The sequence below is a fragment of the Chenopodium album genome, chromosome 22, assembly GCF_948465745.1.
Source record: "Chenopodium album chromosome 22, dcCheAlbu1.1, whole genome shotgun sequence".
NCBI lineage: Eukaryota > Viridiplantae > Streptophyta > Magnoliopsida > Caryophyllales > Amaranthaceae > Chenopodium > Chenopodium album.
Genome location: NC_137855.1, coordinates 40755438 through 40774099, shown reverse-complemented (window position 1 = coordinate 40774099; position 18662 = coordinate 40755438). Strand labels below are relative to the sequence as shown.

Sequence of the window (18662 nt, the reverse complement as noted above, 5' to 3'; positions counted from 1 at the left end):
TCCAAACGTCAGTATGTGACCCTAAGATGTATCCCCTAGGATCTTAAGACTTTTCGCCACCGAGCCCCGTAACGTCAAAAATTCCTCAAAAAGCGTGGATAATACCCTTCAATTTTGGAGTTTTTTTTTGACCTTTTTATGTCAGAAATCAAAATTGTTGAGATATTAATTATGGTCTCTAATACCCTCGGGGGGTCCAATTGGGTTGGTGGAACCATCCAATTTGCTTTAAAATAGTCAATTTACCTGTTTTAGTACTTGCACCGTTTTCGTGAACTCAAGCCTACCACGAACATTTTTGACAGCATATAATGGTCATTTATTGTTTCAAACAACTTGATATGACCCTAAGATCTATCCCCTAGGATCTAAAGACTTTTCGCCACCAAGCCCCGTAACATAAAAAATTCCTCAAAAAGCGTGGAACATATCTTTCAATTTTAGAATTTTTTTTACCTTTTTTTGCCCGGAAATAAAAAACTGTCGAAATATTAACCGTGGTCCCTAATACCTTCCGGGAGTCCAATTGGATGGGTGGAACCACCCAATTTGCCTTAAGACGGTCAATTTACTTGTTTTTGTACTTGCACAGATTTTGTGAACTCAAGCTTACCACGGACATTTTTGACAACATATGATGGTCATATATGGTTCCAAACGTCATTATATGACCTAAGATGTATCCCCTACGATCTCAAGACGTTTCGCCACCGAGCCCCGTAAAGTCAAAAATTCCTCAAAAAGCGTGGATAATAGCCTTCAATTTTGGAATTTTTTTGACCTTTTTCTGTCGAAAATAAAAATTGTCGAGATATTAATCATGGTCCCTAATACCCTCCGGAAGTCCAATTGGGTGGGTGGAACAATCCAATTGGCTTTAAAACAGTCAATTTTCCTGTTTTAGTACTTACCGTTTTCGTGAACTCAAGCCTACCACGAACATTTTTGACAACATATAATGGTCATATAGTGTTTCGAATGGCTTGATATGACCCCCATGGGATCTAAAGACTTTTCGCCACCGAGCCCCGTAACATAAAAAATTCCTCAAAAACCGGGAATATATCCTTCAAATTTAGAATTTTTTGACCTTTTTTTGCCCGGAAATAAAACTGTCAAAATATTAACCATGGTCCCTAATACCTTCCGGGAGTCCAATTGGGTGGGTGGAACCATCCAATTTGCCTTAAACGGTAAATTTACTCATTTTCGTACTTGCACCGATTTCGTGAACTCAAGCCTACCACGAACATCTTTGACAACATACAATAGTCATATATGGTTCCTGTAGACCCCTAAAAATGTCTCCCCAAAACCAAACCCGATGATGAACAACCTTTCACTGCCATTATTGGTCGGGTTTAGTATTTAATCTTTGGAGTGCTTAAATCCATATTTCCATTTCATAAACCAACCCAAATTCTATCCCATTTTCCCAAACCATAACTTATTTTCCTCTTTTCGTGCCTTTAAACCCAAAATAATTCATTTCGTGTCCTTTAAAATCATTCATTTCGTGTCCTTTTTATAAAAACGTTTAATCCAGTTTATTTTGGTCCATAATCTGGGTCAAATGATTGAATAGTTGGATGGGGCTTTAAAAGAGCTTTCCAACGATATATTATAAGCCCAAATCCGAGTTATAACGAATAAGTTATGGCCAAAATATTAAACTGAGCCCAAATCGAACCTGAGCCCACCTTACCTATGACCCATGATCATGTGAAGGGTCCAAATTATTTAATCCCATTCCTAAACCAATTAAGATTAATTAGAAGCTTCTAGAAGTTTCTAAAATATCCTAATTATCCTTTTTGAAAAGATAAGATTAAAGAGTTTGAAATTGAATAAAACTCCTTTTTTTGAAAGTCCTAATTTTATTCGAATTGAAAGACATTCAAAGATAGACAGATATTATTTTCGTGCATCGTAGTTTTTATCAAAATTTTATATGGTTGGATATCCCTTGAAATTATCTTTTGAATGATATATTATAATAACAATTACGAGCTATAACAAAAAAGATATGAATAAAATGTCAAACTCTATCCAAAACTGAAACCGTCTCACTATTTCGGCCATATCTTTTATTATTCAAAATATTTTAATCTAATTCTAATTGGGTTAGAAATTAGACTTCAAGAGATTTCCAACGATATCTTATTCATCTTATTCCGACTTCTGGATCAAAAGATATGATAAAAACAAAAACTGCAAATTAAAACTGCTGTCTATCGCAAGAGTTTTATCCGATTCGAATTCTTATCCCTTCTTTTTTCTCTATAAATAGAGGTCATATCTCCCCTTTTTCAAGGATCAACAAGCTTGATCATCAAATCCTTCTCTCTTTCTCTCTTTTACACAAAAAATCATTCGCTTCTCTCTCCCATAGTTAAACCAAGGCGTGAAAGGTATAATTAACTTAGGGTTTGGACCAAATCAAATCTATGTTTATTTAATTTAATTTTCATTTGCTTTATATTTTTATTGAAGTTACTAACAGTTTATTCATGATGTAGCAATTTAAAGGAACGCGCGGAATGTGAGTAATTAATTAATTTAATTACTCTTATTTTATTTTAATATTGCTAGTATCATGATTAGGTTATTTTATATTTGATTTAACTAACACTATTATTGTTAAATTGCTTCCAATATTAATGTTTATTCTATTATTGTTATGATCACTATATTTCATGTTAAAAGGGAATATGTAATTGAAAAAATCACGCCTAATAGATTAATTTGGACAACCGGTTTAGGCTCCTTTTTAATCTTGTTGTTAAATCAAGTGATCACAAATATTTTAGAATTATGTGTTGCATTAATATTCAACCAATTTAGCATAATAATAGGTTGTAGCAAATTGAATCTTTGTTTGTATACCTTTGAGATCGCAGGAATCAATTTTCACTATAAGAATCGAGTAGATGCCAAAACGGGCGAATGTAACTCCATGACTCACTTTGTACCATCATCCCCGATCCTCCTTTCGTGGTTCCGAACCATATGGAGTTAGTAATCTCATGGATTATGAATAGGGTGTAACCTTCACGGGTCAATCGTTGTTGCCTTCGTTGTCCCTTATTCATGGTTGCTTTTAATGATCCGTGAACGGTTTACAAGTTCCTTAAAAACTTGTTGGCAGCTCCCTACTTTCTTTATCCCTAATCGTATTATGTCAATTCGCACTTTCTATGAGTGCCAAACATATTCACCACAGGCTTTAACGTAGGCGCACTTCGAGCGACGCCTACAGTTCCAAACATCATTATATGACCCTAAGACGTATCCCCTAGGATCTCAAAACTTTTTGCCACCGAGCCCCGTAACATAAAAAATTTCTCAAAAAGCGTGGATTATAGCCTTCAATTTTGGAATTATTTGACCTTTTCTCGTCCGGAAATTAAAAAATTGCCGAGATGTTAACCATGATCTCTAATACACTCCGAGAGTCCAATTGGGTGGGTGGAACAATCCAATTTGCCTTAAAATGGCCAACTTACTCGTTTTTGTACTTGCACTTATTTCGTGAATTCAAGACTACCACGGACATTTTTGACAACGTATAATGGTCATATATGGTTCCAAACGTCATTATATGACCCTAAGATGTATTCGCTAGAATCTCAAGACTTTTCCCCACCGAGCCCCGTAACATAAAAAATTCCTTAAAAAGCGTGGATAACAGCCATTAATTTTGCAATTTTTTGAATTTTTTTTTTGCCCGGAAATAAAAAATTGTCATGATGTTAACCATGGTCTCTAATATCCTCCGGGAGTCCAATTGGGTGGGTGGAACCATCCAATTTGCCTTAAAACGTTCAATTTACCCATTTTCGTACTTGCACTGAACTCAAGCCTACCACGGACAAAATTGACAACATAAAATGGTCATATATGGTTACAAACGTCATTAAATGACCCTAAGATGCATCCCTTAGGATCTCAAGACTTTTCGTCACCGAGCCTTGTAACATAAAAAATTTCCAAAAATCGTGGATAATAGCCTTCAATTTTGGAATTTTTTTGATATTTTTTCGCCCAGAAATAAAAATCGTTGAGATGTTAACCATGGTGCCTAATACCCTCCGGGAGTCCAATTGGGTGGGTGGAACTATCCAATTTTCCTTAAAACGGTTAATTTACCCGTTTTCGTAACTGCACCGATTTCGTGAACTCATGCCTACCACGGGCATTTTGGACAACATATAATGTTCATATATTGTTCCAAACGGCTTGATATGACCCTAAGATGTATCCCCTAGGATCTCAAGACTTTTCGCCACCGAGCCCTGTAACATCAAAATTTCATCAAAAAGCGTGGATAATAGCTTAATTTTGGAATTTTATGACTTTTTTCGCCCGAAAATAAAAATTGTCGAGATTTTAACCATGGTCCCTAATACCCTCCGGGAGGCAAATTGGGTGTGTGTAACCATCCAATTTGTCTTAAAACGATCAATTTACACGTTTTCGTACTTTCACCGATTTCGTGAACTCAAGCCTACCACAGACATTTTTGACAACATGTAATGGTCTTATATTGTTCTAAACGGCTTGATATGACCCTAAGATGTATCCTCTAGGATGTCAAGATTTATCGCCATCGATCCCTATAACATTAAAAGTTTCTCAAAAAGTGTGGATTGTAGCCTTTAATTTTGGAATTTTTTGACCTTTTTTCGCCTGGAAATAAAAATTGTCGAGATGTTAACCATGATCCCTAATACCCCCCGAGTGTCCAATTGGGTGGGTGGAACCATCCAATTTGCCTTAATACGGTCAATATAATTTACCCGTTTTTTACTTGCATCGATTTCGTGAACTCATGCCTACCACGGACATTTTAGACAACATATAATGGTCATATATGGTTCCAAACATCATTATATGACCCTAAGATATATTCCCTCGGAACCAATGTGCCTCTCACTTGATAGTGCTTCCTTAATTAATTTTGTCTGCTTTTGGTAGCGTGTCCTCGTCTCTGTCAAACAAGTGATTGTTGTGTTGGGTTAATTCCATCCATCACGTCTATGTGTATCAAGTGTGATATACGGAGTACAGTACATTTAATTATTTTCATACTAACTACTATTTTTTTTAATCATATAGGTTAATTGGGACTTCCTCTTGGTATAATAACACATATTACTTCCGTTTCGTATTATTTGCGGTAATTTAAACAACGGGGTGAAATGGATCCATACGTGATTGCTACATACCCTATTATCGATTTTGCACAATAATCCGAGTCATTAACTAAAAGAACTCAACAACAAATAAATCATAGTAAAGAGTAGCTAATCTAATTTGTAAATGAATACATCACTATACAAAAAAATTGACTCAGCTCAATAGTTTCACATTTGGATGATCATTTGTAAAGAAATGAAAAAGAAAGTATGTGAGAGAAAGTGGAGAGTGGGGACCATAGAAGAGAAAGAAATGACTAAATGTAGAAGTAATGTATTTTTTTTTTTGGGAAATTCTCTTTGGTATTATTATTAGGAAATTTTGCAAAAAACCACCTTTTAAATCTTGTTTTTTGCATTTAACCACCTTTTAAAAAAAATGTTGCAAAAAACCACCAATTTTAAAAATTTTGTTGCAACTTACCACCAATTCAATGTAAAACAATTGATAAATTTGGCTGAAAAAGTGGTAATTTGCAACAAATTTTTTGAAATTGGTGGTCTTTTGCAACATTTTTTTTAAAAGGTGGTTATTTGCAAAAAACAAGATTTAAAAGATGGTTTTTTGCAAAATTTCCTTATTATTATTATTATTATTATTATTATTATTATTATTATTATTATTATTATTATTATTATTATTATTATTATTATTATTATTATTATTTATTGATTATTATTATTAATATTATTATTATTATTATTATTATTATTATTATTATTATTATTAATATGTACATTTGTATATACACATATGTGTAGTAATAAATAATCAATAAATAATCAAAGATCACTAATCCGTAGTTAAAGATCACTAATTAATAAGTTCAGTTCAGTTCAATCAATCAGAATAGGCCCTAAGTATGATTAAAAGTATGATTCCTTTTATGTTCATCCTAATATTTATGATTGTTAGTATCATGTTAGGGTTAAAGCTTTGAATTTTATATACTTAGTGACATGCTAGGGTTTGTTATTAATCTTGTTAGTATCATAAACATGATTATGATAATTATGATTATGATTATGATTATTGTTGTGTCGAATTATATAATTTAACGTAATTTGTTAATTCACGAATTATTTCATGTTATTTGTTAATTGATGGATAATTTATATACTCCGTATAATTTAATTATTATTATGTTGCTTGATATTTATTGTTATTGTTTGATCACATCTTTTATACATGTTAATTAAAGGGAATTTGTACTAGGTTGAATTTGTACATTAATTCCCGAACCCTATTTGATTCATGACCTTATGGAGTTGACGATCTCTTGGATCGTTAAAGGGTGTAACCAAGAGAAGGGGAAAGAGAAGGAGGTAGAGAATGATGAAGAGAAGGGGAAAGAGAAGGAGGTAGAGAAGGCTGAAGAGAAGGAGCCCTATAATGACCCATACTACAAGCTATCCATGAGCCTAGTTTGGGTGTATTTTTTAGTTAACAATTGGGATGAAGATCCCAGCAAAGAGATTGGTGACCTAATGCCAAGAGAGCTGAGAGATAAATTTTATATCCATGGTCTAATGTTGTGTCTACAACGATTCAAGGCACCAAGTGTTGGCTTCAATGAGGAAGAGGTATTCTTCTATTTACATAATGATATTATTGATAGAGAATATCTCATCCTAGGTTTAGATTGATCCATTAGATATACGGAAATTTCATCAAATGCCCCTGAATTATTTTTTTATTCACCAAATACCCATCAAAACTTTCAAATTCACCAAATACTCCTGAGTTTAAGAAAAATGTCATCAAATGTCCTTAATAACTAACGGCGGTTAACACCATTAGTCATTAATGACTAATATGCCACGTGGCAGCCTCTAATTGGTTGTTGTAACATTAATTAATTATTAAAAAAACTTTAAAAATAAATTTAAAAATGGAAAAAAAATAAAAAAAACTACCCCAACCACACAAGACCCACCCCACCCCCAACGGCTGACCACCGGCCACCGTCGCCACCACCCCCAGACCCTGCGCCGGTGGTCCATTTTCGCCGGCGAGGGTAGTCCCCACCCTCCGACACCCCCTCCCCTACCCCCAGCCCCTTCTCCCTCCGTTTCCCCTCCCCTTAAATCCCTCCCCCACCTCGAAAAACTCCCTTCCCTTCACGGCCGAAGCCCAAACCCCCTCCCCGATGCCGGCGAAGCAATTTCGCCCCACACCTTGCCATCCCCACCCCTTTCTCCCCTAAACCACCACCCAAAAAGCCAAAAACCCCCTAAATCGAAAAACCCCAAATCGAACCAATCTAGGGTTTCGATTTGGGGGGTTTCCGGCTTTTTTGGGTGGTGGTTTAGGGGGGAAAGGGGGTGGGGTGAAATTGGTTCGACGGCGCTGAGGAGGGGGTTTGGGCACCGGCTGTGAAGGGAGGGGAGTTTTTCGAGGTGAGGGAGGGGTTTAAGGGGAGGGAAAACGAAGGGAGAAGGGGCTGGGGGTAGGGGAGGGGGTGTTGGAGGGTGGGGGCTCCCCTCGCCACGAAAATGGACCACCGGCGCAGGGTCTAGGGGTGGTGGCAGCGGTGGCCGGTGGTCAACCGTTGAGGGTGGGGTGGGTCTTGGGTGGTTGGGGTAATTAATTTTTTTAATTTTTTTTTTCCATTTTTAATTTTTTTTTATTTATTTTTAAAGTTTTTTTAATAATTAATTAATTAATATTACAACAACCAATTAGAGGCTGTCACGTAGCATATTAGTCATTAATGACTAACGGCCGCCGTTAATCATTAAGGGCATTTGATGACATTTTTCTTAAACTCAAGAGTATTTGGTGAATTCGAAAGTTTTGATGGGTATTTGGTGAATAAAAAAATAACTCAAGGGCATTTGATGAAATTTCTGTAAGATATACTATTTGTTTAAAATTGTTAAGCCACTAGAAAACCCAGCTTAAAATTGTTAAGCCATAAGATCTACTATTCATGGCATCAATAATTTGCGGGTTACATTCGGGTCGAGTCATCTCCAAGTCCGTTGATGTTCGAGTTCGGGTCTCAAATACTCGGGTCAACTCGGGTCTTGGGCTGGTTTCAAGTTGGGTTCGGGTCACTATTTTTTTGGGTTCAGACAGGTCGATTAATAGTCGGATTCGGGCGGTATTTCGAGTCGAGTCAGTTTTTGACAGCTCTAATTGTGAGTATAATAAGCAAATATGGAGTTCGTATTGAAACAATATTCCTAAAGGCAGTAGCTTGAGACCAAGTTTTCATTTAAACAAGTAAATAAACCTTAGCTTGTCCCATCCAAACAATAAAAAAAAAACCCCTAGCTCAAGCCATTTGGACACAAACATCGCTTCACAATCACAAATCACTTTAGTGCACTATCAGGGAAATAACGACATTCTGTTTCAAGGAATTGAAATGGATACAGGAAAGTAGTTTCATCTAATGGCCAAAGCAATTTACTTCATGTACTTGTGTAAAAATTTCCTGTGGAAATCACTCCTGATGGTATCATTAATGAAGCGTTTAGTTGCTTTCGTCTCACCACGTGCTTGATTCTTGAACACAACATCATCATCCCACCTGCACCACATATACAGGATAACTTAGGAGATTAGAAAACAGTAACAGTCCAGTAGTCACATCATTTGTACTTGGCTATAATTTTCAAAGCTAACCTTCTTTTAACATTGAAGTTAGTCGGAGCATTAACATTAATTAGAGGGTTTCCTCTCATAAGTTCTGCTTCTTTGTTTTTCAATTCTTCCTCTTGTTGTTGTCGATCCTGCAAAGATGTATCATCAATTTCAATTCAGTCAAAAGTTGCATTACATTTATTAATCATTACCAGTGGCGAAGAACACACCCCTACAAGCATATTGTCCTCCACCCCACTCCACCCAAAAAAAAAGCAGAGAATATATAGATAAAAGGATAAATTAAATGAAAAACAAAGGTTCAAGAATCAAATTACAATAAGGATGTGTGAAAAACTAGTTCAAGGTTTAACAACTGCACCTTTCGCATTTTTTCTTCAGCCCTTTCCTTCTTTATTTGTTCAAGCTCCGCTAAAAGCGCTTCAGTTTCATCTTCATCATCATCATCCTCATCATCGTCACTAAAAACAGAGGAAATTAGCACGTATCAAACCAACATGTCAAAACAGATTTCTCATGCACGAACAGGAAATAAAAACTGATCAATCATAATGTTATTGTAAGAAAATCTGTCCAATAGCTCTGCACATACATTTGAACTTCTGCAGAAACAATTTCTAATCAAAATCCACAAGCATTTATGTTGCCAAGTACTTTCAGTTTTGATCAAGAGCTGAAGCAACCCTTTCATTCAAGTTCAGCACTTTTGAACAAATTTTTTTAGCATTCTCACCACATTACACATATCAGAGGCAGAGAGGAATTCAAAACCCAGGAAAAAGAAAAGAAACAGGGGAAAAAAAAATCAATACCAGGTACCTTTATCTTAAACAGAATGGAATATTTAAGGAAAATTTGCGAGAAACAACCTTTTAATATTAACATTTTGCAAGAAACTACCTTTTAAATTATTTTTTATTTGAAACTATCAATTATGATTATTTTTTTTGGTGAAAGACTACCACTCAATGTTTTCCGGCCAATGACTATCTATTCTGGCGTTGACTTGCACATGTGACTAATTGAATATTTGGTAAAAATCTGTACAATTTCAGAATTTGAGGAAAAACCCCGATCTAATTGAATTGAATCGGTTTGGGGAAAATGATTGAACAATTGGAAAATACTTACTCAATTGCTATAATTTTTAGTGTCAAATTCTTGAAAACGCTCAATTGTTGTGTGCTTGGGCCTTGAGGTATCCTCGCATACGAAGAGTTTCTTAGTGGAGTAAGAGGAGAGAGGCAGCGAGTGGGGGTGGGGGAAAATAAAATTGGGGGAACTGGAGCTGATGAAGAGTGACTAAAGGGAGGGAATTCATGAATAGAATTAGGGAGAAAATAGTGATTTAATGAATCACGTGACTTGTACGTGAAGTCAATGCCGGAATAGGTAGTCAATGGCCGGAAAATATTGAGTGGTAATCTTTCACCAAAAAAAAAAAAAAAAATTCAGAATTGGTAGTTTCGAACAAAAAATAATTTAAAAGGTAGTTTCTCACAAAATGTTGAATTTAAAAAGTTGTTTTTCGCAAATTTTAATTTCATTTATTTGCACGTATCATTCCTAGGTGGTAATTTAATTTCATTTATTTGCAAGTATCATTCCTAGGTGGGGTACTAATAATTGTGATGTGCTAGTTTGTATCAGTTCCTTCCCTCAAAAGTCTTTCGACTTTAGCGGAGCTTGAATTGATTTAATACAAGTCCGAGCTACCTTTCTTTCAAAAAAAAAAGGTACCCGCTTATCTGCGCAAAAAATCTAAACCAGATACATTTAAGTGTTTAACTTAAACACAATGATATAAAATTTCTTTTCTTTACAGACTCACAGTATTTTGTGCTACAATCTATACTCATCAAAAGAGATGCAAATGGAACTAAAATATGATGTAAAGCACATGGTATGTGTCTTCACACTGAAAATCATAAAGCACCAATTGAAGCTTATACTAAGTAATAAAATTATATATCCTTTTCACTCTCATTTAACATAGGCAATATATGAGCAAGACGAAAGAAGTAATAACATACAAGCAGACAGACTAGTTTGCGTAACATCATAAATGAAAAGCAAGTTGAAGGCAAAAGGAAACAACTGAACAGGAAGTTTGCCTAACCTTTCATCATCACTTTTTACATCCACATCAGAGTCATCAGCATCTACACTTCTAGGAATGATACGATCTTCAATATCCCTCTTTGAACCTGCAGGCACACAATTATTTTTTCCCATTAATCCTAATATCAATTAATTAATAAAATGGAAAACTATAAATTCAAAACAAACAAACATAGGCAGCACCTACCTTCCAGAAGAAGATGGCTTCCTTTTCTACGATCTCTATCCTCTGCATACCACACGTAACAAAATCAAAAAAGTGGACAAATGAAAGTAATTCAATCAGGCAATAAGACACTCCTTGAGCAGAAGTTGTATAAACAATGGTTAAGAACCAAACTGATTCTAACGTCTATTATTCTCAAACTTTCTTACCACCAAAAGATTTGTCTTTAGATGAAAAATGCCTTCGTTCACGCTCTTCAAGTTCTTCACGAAGGTCCCTCTTCTGAAGTTCATCCTGGGTGTCCTGTCCATCCTTCCTGTATTAAAACCAGAAACCATGGTTAGGGGGGCAGTGCAAAGTAGATCATTGAAAGCACAAATTTTAAAAGTAACTGCAACACATCACATGGGAAAGCTACAAGGAGGTAGCATTATCGTCACCAAACAAACTATTATTGTCTTAAACTAAAATGAATATGTCAATCAACAATATCATGAAACATCTGGAGATCCTGCTATTCACAGATACTAAGGCCATAACTCTGTCCACATGCCACACAAGAATACTGGATCATAAAGCAAACAACAATCACAGACACCTAATTCACCCTTAGAATTTATTAATAGCATTAAGCATACACAATCACAGAGCAATAAGAACACAAAACCATGGTTTGATCAGCTTAGTCAAATAGCTCAACTACATGTATACTTAAGCATCAAGCAACAGAAAACTATCACATTAAGCATATATGTAATTCATAAACTCCCATCATCCAATAATTGCTGGTCACACTAATCGCATAGCTTACATTATAAATGTGACAATTAAAGCCGGAAGAGGGTGTATTTATCCCTTGCTAAATGCCTGCCTATATCAATTAAGGTAAAGCTAACAAAGTAAATTTATACCTGGGCTTCAAATTTGTATGAGCTGCAAGATCCCTGGAAGAATACTTTTGAGACGGGCCAAAAATCCTCGTACCGCCTTGCTCGTTGCCACCCTTGGCAGGTGCCCATGTAGGTCTGGCAGCAGTCGTCATTCTTTGTAATACTCACCTACAAATCAAAAGCTGCAAAAACACCCAAATTTACCAAAACGAAGATGACACAATTTCCCAACTTCACCAAGAAATCAGCTAATTTTCTCACAGCTTAACATAATCAATCTACACTCGAAAAACCAATAATTTGATTTGCAGACTTGAAAATTCACCAAAACAAGACTCCCCCAAAAAAGACATCAAGTTCTACAACTCTAATCAACAATCCCCAAAACCTAGATTTCAACCAAAATCACTACCCCTGAAGCAATATAGAGGGAAAATTTCATACAAATTCAGCAAAATATATGGAAAGAATTTGCAAAAGACGTATAATTAATATAAAATCAGCGAAATAAACCCTAGAATTGAGATTAGATTACCAAATTATGAAACGGAAATTGAATATCAAGCATATATATATAGATAAGAGATCAAATTGAAAATTGTTCAAGGAATTAGTTTAATACCTGGGAAAAAATAACGAAATTCCTAGTCGCTTGAATTTGATTTGTGGGAATAGAAGAACAGCTGAAGAAGACGAACTTCTGGAATGAAATATTTGGATGCGAAAATCAATTTTAAGAGCGCTTTTATTTACTAGAATACCGTATTTATATACGGAATACGTAGTATTTTTATTTTTCGTTTTTCATATACTTGCAATAGTCTGCCTTTTACACTATTTATACGAATATATTAATTTAGACCACATTTTCATAGACAATACAGTAATATGACCACATTATTCTCGATTTATACTTTATAAATACTCTGTACTAATTATGGGTGCATGATGCAATCAAGAGAAGTTCGTTTACTAATGATTGATCTTTCATGAAGTTAAAAAAAAGTCCTTCGGCAAATGGCAAAGTTGAACCTTTAGTTATTATTATTACACGGTTTTAAAGGAAGGCCTTAATGTATCCAACTTAATGAGTAATTTAGATTGGGTTGATTCTTTATCCTGCATTTGGTTGAGCTAACTCTAATATAGCCGAGCTTGAATCGTTTGACATAAGCTAGGTTACAAGCAATATATTGAGTTTTATCAATTCTCATGTGAGTTTTCAACTTGATTCGCTTTTAAATCATTAATGCTCGCGAAAAATCTTTAATGTGAACATTCACATCTATTCTTTTTTAAAGAATGAACCATGCATTCACCTTTGGAATATTATACTTGGTATATGTTTCGCAACAATCAAAGAACCACAATCAAATTAATTCATGGTCATCATTAAGGGGTATGTTCTTTTCAACATTGTTAAATGTAAACAGTATTATTAAATTATTTTCATCATAATACCTCAAAATGACTAAAGATTATTTATTTCAAAGATCAATTGTGCTGAGCCTATGACAATTTTGAAATTGGTCATATAAAATAGGCTTTCATTTTGTTTAGTTGTGTTACTTTCAACAACAACAAAATCTTATACTTGTAGTTAACATTTCTTTTTGTCCTTGTAATTAATACTTGTAGTTAATAACATGCAAATTAGATCAGTATTCAGTAATTAGTAACTTAATTATGCACTTGTATGCTCTATTTATGAGTGGTTACATTCAAATTTCATTACCTAAAAGATGTGCATAATTGAGTATACAACAACCAAGTAGAAAATTTTTAAAGGCCTAGTTACAGAATTAGTATTTAAAAAGGGTGAAATAGAGAATGACTTTTAGTTATGCCCTCTTGCTGTATACTTCGGCCAAGAATGACTTCAGAATTGCTTGCACTGCCGCGCTAGGATATGCATCAATGGATGTGATCAACCGTACATAGTTCTGCATCTCATACTCGACATATGCACCCTATAGGATGTTACAAAGCTCAGGAAATGACAGAAAAAGAACGAAGAGAAGAAGAAATGAACAGCAAATCAAATAACCTGAAGATTGAGCTCATTGTAGAGTTCCTTAACTTTTGCCACACAAGCAGGATCTTTTTTGCCATAGTTTTCCTGAAAACCAAATTTATGCTTAAAGTAAACAGAATGATGAAACTGTCACAGTACTGTATCAAGAATTCGCGATCATAAAAACTTACATGTAAGACTTTTTTCTGTTCATCATTACAGAGTTCTAGAGCTTTCACAACCAACCACGAGCACTTGAATTCTTCTATATCAGTTCCAGGCTGAAGTGTAAGCATAACATATTAGAAAATCAGATAAACAGACATGACATTTTAAGTATGCAGTAGCAACTAGTTTGCACGCCCTTGCTCACCTTGCCATTTTCAGGGTCTCCAAAGCAATTAAGATAGTCAACCTATAAAGAAGAAATCAAGCATCAAATTTTGAAAGTTGAACACACAAAGACCTATCAGAAATAATGATGTCTGTATTATTCGTCGAACTAGCTTGTGACCACATGGAGATTCGAACAAAAATGTTGTAAAAACTAAAACTAACCTGAACTTGGAAATAATTTCCTATGTCAATTAGAATGCTTTTGGCATCAAGATGATCTTCAAGATTTTCTTCAGACATAAGTAAAGCACATGCAACCTGTAAGATTAAGGAAACATGTCACAGTACATACTAAGGTCATGTACAATTCAGTTTGACACAGTTTTCGACTTCAATAACTAAGGTCATGTACATACTTATCAATATGTAAACTAAGGAAACATGTCACTGTACATACTAGTATTTGAGTATTTCATTTAAATGAGGCTTGATGCATTTATCACATACGAAGTACATTCTACTCTTCCAAGATATGCAATCGAAAAACTCTGTATTTTACAGCTCAGGAAGCCAGGTGGCAAAGGCATAAGTGCTAAAGGGGAGCTGAAGTATACCGAATCATGTTACTAAGGACTGATCATGCAGTACAAAAGCTTAAACAAACTCTAAGGAAATATTACACCTGCATTACTTAGAGTAATAGTGATAAATTATAAGATTGAAAGAATTTAATTAAAAACAAGAACATTGCACTAATGTAGTAATGTCTTATGAACAGAATATGACATAACAAGTTGTTCAAGAATCAAACTTACAGATATATAGAATGAGTAGCTAGCAGTTTTGTACTGAACAATTTGACGGTGACTGCATCAGGGAAAATGAACTTAGAAACAAAAATTATATATAAGAGCAGTTAAAACTCTATGTAAAGTTATAAAACATAATAGAAAAAAGGTTTAGCTCTACTAACAGATCCAATGAATATTTTGAAAGATCTTTTTCTTCTTCTAAAGTAGTAAGCAGATTGTTCATTTGTCCATATGCAGTCTGAAACTCAACCTGTAATACACAGGACATACAGGATAAATATATCTGCGTAGTTTATATTAACATGTTACAACAATTAGCTGTAACCGCGACAAATCAAAACACCATAAAACTATTACCTCATTAAACAAATCCAACAGTTCCACATAATACTTCTTATTTCTGAAATGCTTCTTGAGAACTCTTTGAATTTGAAGTCGAAGTATTACACCACCATTAGCAGCCATCATGCGAATCTGAAAAGGGTAAGAACATCCCACTTACAACAGATTTTACAGCTAACACCTTGTCAAGAAGACTGAATGTATGTAACCAAGGATATATACACACCTTTGGATCTTTGAACCAGAGAGGCCGATCACTCATTGTATGATGCTTTTCCAAAAATTCACCAAGAAGAAGGAAATATGATTGAAGCTAAACAAACAAATTTTTAATAGTTAGTCTACCCTCTGAAAGTATTGAGTGATTATTATACAACTGCACATCACATACACGAGGCATAGTTTATGTCTATACCCATTCGATACACCACCCAAGTGCAGAAGCAAGAAAGATTTCATCATCACTCAGTTCTTTTCCATCTTTTAAGAGCTTGTAGCTGTCAAGAACAGAAATCCCTCGGCTTAACTTCTCTGCAGGTCAAATCAATCGAAAACAATTCGTGAGGTAACAAATTTATAGAGCCTATACAGAAATTGTTGCAGTAGTTAAGACATAGATTTTTAAAGGTTCCTTACCTCCTGAGCTGTCCTGCTCCAGCATCTGAAAAACGGTGCAGAATGTCAGACATAGATTTCTGCTCAATATATTCAAACAATCTTTTTATTATCCGTGTTCAAGCATTATATATAGGAATATGATTTGGTATCCAACTTGAGCCTTAATTTGAACACTATCAATACTTTGGCCTGGTATGATTTAGAAGCAATACTAGAATGGAAATATATATAAATCAGAACAACATGCACATTTCATAAATAATTCATCTTTTTCTATCATGGGAACTCACAAAAGAACTTTAACATTAATCAGTTGAGGTTGAGGTTGAGGTAGTGGGATAGTGGTTTCACTCCTTACCCCAGATCACCTATGGTCTATGGATCAAATCTTACGAGACTCATTTGAGGGATCGATTCCCCACACATGCCTTAGGTGATCCCTTAGCTTTCTTCTAACCAAAAAAAAAAAAAAAAAAAAAAAAAAAGAAAACTAACTTAACTATGATGAATCATATACTTTGTAGTATATATGCATAATTGTACGTGTTTCAACTGATGATACAGGTTAAATATACTATTATCTAGTCACAAATTCTTGATTTGTTTTGAATGTTTATAAAGGAGATTAATAGTTGAACAAATGTAAAAGGGATTAATGTACCAATATATAAATCAAATGTGAAAGAGATTAATGTACCAATATAAATTCCAAAAAATTCAGAAAGTGTAAACATATATTAAAACTAAATAAAGGAAGAAAATAATACCAAGAAAACTAAGTAGAAATCATTGAAAGCATGGTCAACCCATTTTCGAGAAATGTCAATCCCATCAAAAGCAGGGTCATTCATGAGTTCAGATTTAAGGATTTGGTAAACATCAAGAAACTTTGACCTCAAATTATCGCTCATTTTTCTTTTTCTTTCGTAATTCTATGCAACAAACAATTAACCTGCAACAAAAACAAGAAAAAACTTTAATGTCTTGGTGTTTTGTAACAAGTCAACGTCTTCTGCTCTTCTTAACTTGCTGAGTTGCTAGCTAAGAGTGTTTCTTACTCCTTCCGTTTCTTAATTAAACGCAACGCCTTCATTTTTAGGAAGGAGGGGAGAAAGAGGAAGTTCCACGGAGTTTGAATAACTCATTTCGAGTATTGGCGGTACTTAGGTAGTTTTGTTAAATTAAGGTGACTTTTTTATGTCATGTTAACTTCGATATCATATTAAGGTACCAACTCAACCAAAAGCTTAAACTGATTTTTCAAGCCTAAAAATATACAAAGTATATAATACTCTATTATTTACGCATATATAATAATTAGTACTAACTTGATGGCGGTCAAGACCCTAAATCTTGAATATCAAGTTAACTTTAACAACACCATAATTTTTTATCTAGTAAGTCAATCTAGCAACAATTAATTACAAAGTTTTTCTTGTATGAAATGTGCTCGACTGTTTGTATATCCTAGTTTGTAGCTGATTGTATTACAAGCAAAACCAAAGGAATTTGATTTCACGTGGCATCAGTTGACTTAACAGTTAACAATTTATACTAGTTTAATTCAATCTGATCATTGCTTGATTAAGAAACTAAACGTGGCTTTAGCTTCTTTGTGTAGTGGTTTTTATCATCGATCCATCCCACTTTTTAAGCAACATTTAATTAAGAAGAAAAATCCATGTCATCTAATTATCTAATCCTTTCGTTCCACTAAGATTATCTCTTATACTAAAATTATTGGATGTTCTTATAATATCCTCTTCTACGTACATTTTTACAATGTGATGACAAGTCATCATAAATGACTATTTGTGAGATAGAGGGAAATACTATTCTATTCCAAAGTTCGAATATCAATATGACTCTGTCTAAAACAATAAAAATATTTTCTCTCCGATCAACATGTTAATCGATCTGTTATCTAAATTAAAATGAACCCGTCCACAAAAAAGAATCTCAATTTGAAAAGTTGGCCCATTTGTGTGTTTGTACACCTTAGAAGGTCTCATTACAACTTATTATTGTTTGTGTCATTCAATTTTGAGAGTACATGGTGGTGGTTGTAGTCCTTTCGCTTGAGGATAAATTAGCATACATACATGGCAGCATAGGAGCTTCTTTGTATATTCCTAGCTACTAACATGATGAAGAGGATATATTAATATTCTAATTTCTACATCTAATTATATTCATTCATCAACTAGTCTATAGTCTTCCGACCACCCATCCCAAATATTAAAATTAATAAATTAAATATTCAATAATTATTTACGAGTACTTCATAAATAATTTTATTTTATTTTATTTTTTTAAAAAAAAGACTAGTTCTATGCTGGATGGAAGACTTAGGTGCAACTAACAACAATATAAATATAATAACACGTAATAATATGTGCTACAATAGTCTAAATACATGTGAAGCCTAGTAAGTTAGTACAAAAATGAAATTATTTAATCCAACTCCCAAATTATAATAAGCTTATGAAAATGACATTTTTGGAAATAATAAAAGTTTAATTAAATTATAGACAACTTGAGTTTGAGGGGTA

The 18662-nt window shown here is 34.2% G+C and overlaps 2 protein-coding genes across 2 annotated transcripts; both read right to left on the bottom strand.

Moving 5' to 3' along the window:
* Positions 1-8384: 8384 nt before the first annotated feature.
* LOC145605516 (uncharacterized) lies at positions 8385-12742 on the bottom strand. Its single transcript, XM_081661583.1, has 8 exons — positions 12611-12742; positions 12010-12170; positions 11308-11414; positions 11120-11161; positions 10931-11018; positions 9173-9272; positions 8833-8939; positions 8385-8737 (listed from the first exon to the last, which is right to left on the bottom strand). Exons 2-8 carry the CDS (start codon positions 12138-12140, stop codon positions 8614-8616), a joined length of 699 nt encoding a protein of 232 aa, XP_081517709.1. The 5' UTR covers positions 12141-12170; positions 12611-12742; the 3' UTR covers positions 8385-8613.
* A 1078-nt stretch (positions 12743-13820) lies between these two features.
* Positions 13821-17021, bottom strand: LOC145603755 (farnesyl pyrophosphate synthase 1-like). The gene is made up of 12 exons (XM_081659735.1): positions 16908-17021; positions 16129-16153; positions 15908-16023; positions 15719-15805; positions 15508-15624; positions 15312-15400; positions 15154-15205; positions 14561-14656; positions 14376-14417; positions 14194-14283; positions 14036-14107; positions 13821-13958 (listed from the first exon to the last, which is right to left on the bottom strand). The coding sequence occupies exons 1-12, from the start codon at positions 17019-17021 to the stop codon at positions 13830-13832; spliced, it is 1029 nt and encodes a 342-aa protein (XP_081515861.1). The 3' UTR covers positions 13821-13829.
* Between the last annotated feature and the right edge of the window lie 1641 nt (positions 17022-18662).

Bases quoted from the DNA above. Each gene is read 5' to 3' on its own strand.
- LOC145605516 (XM_081661583.1), bottom strand. From the start codon at position 12,140: ATGACGACTGCTGCCAGACCTACATGGGCACCTGCCAAGGGTGGCAAC. The intron at 11,415-12,009 runs GTATAAATTTAC...GTTTTAATACAG, and splicing joins CATACAAATTTGAAGCCCAG to GAAGGATGGACAGGACACCC. The intron at 8,940-9,172 runs GTGCAGTTGTTA...ACATCTTTGCAG, and splicing joins CTGAAGAAAAAATGCGAAAG to GATCGACAACAACAAGAGGA.
- LOC145603755 (XM_081659735.1), bottom strand. From the start codon at position 17,021: ATGAGCGATAATTTGAGGTCAAAGTTTCTTGATGTTTACCAAATCCTT. The intron at 15,206-15,311 runs GTTAGTAGAGCT...TCCCTGATGCAG, and splicing joins TCAAAATATTCATTGGATCT to TCACCGTCAAATTGTTCAGT. The intron at 14,418-14,560 runs GTTAGTTTTAGT...TCTTCTTTATAG, and splicing joins GAAATTATTTCCAAGTTCAG to GTTGACTATCTTAATTGCTT.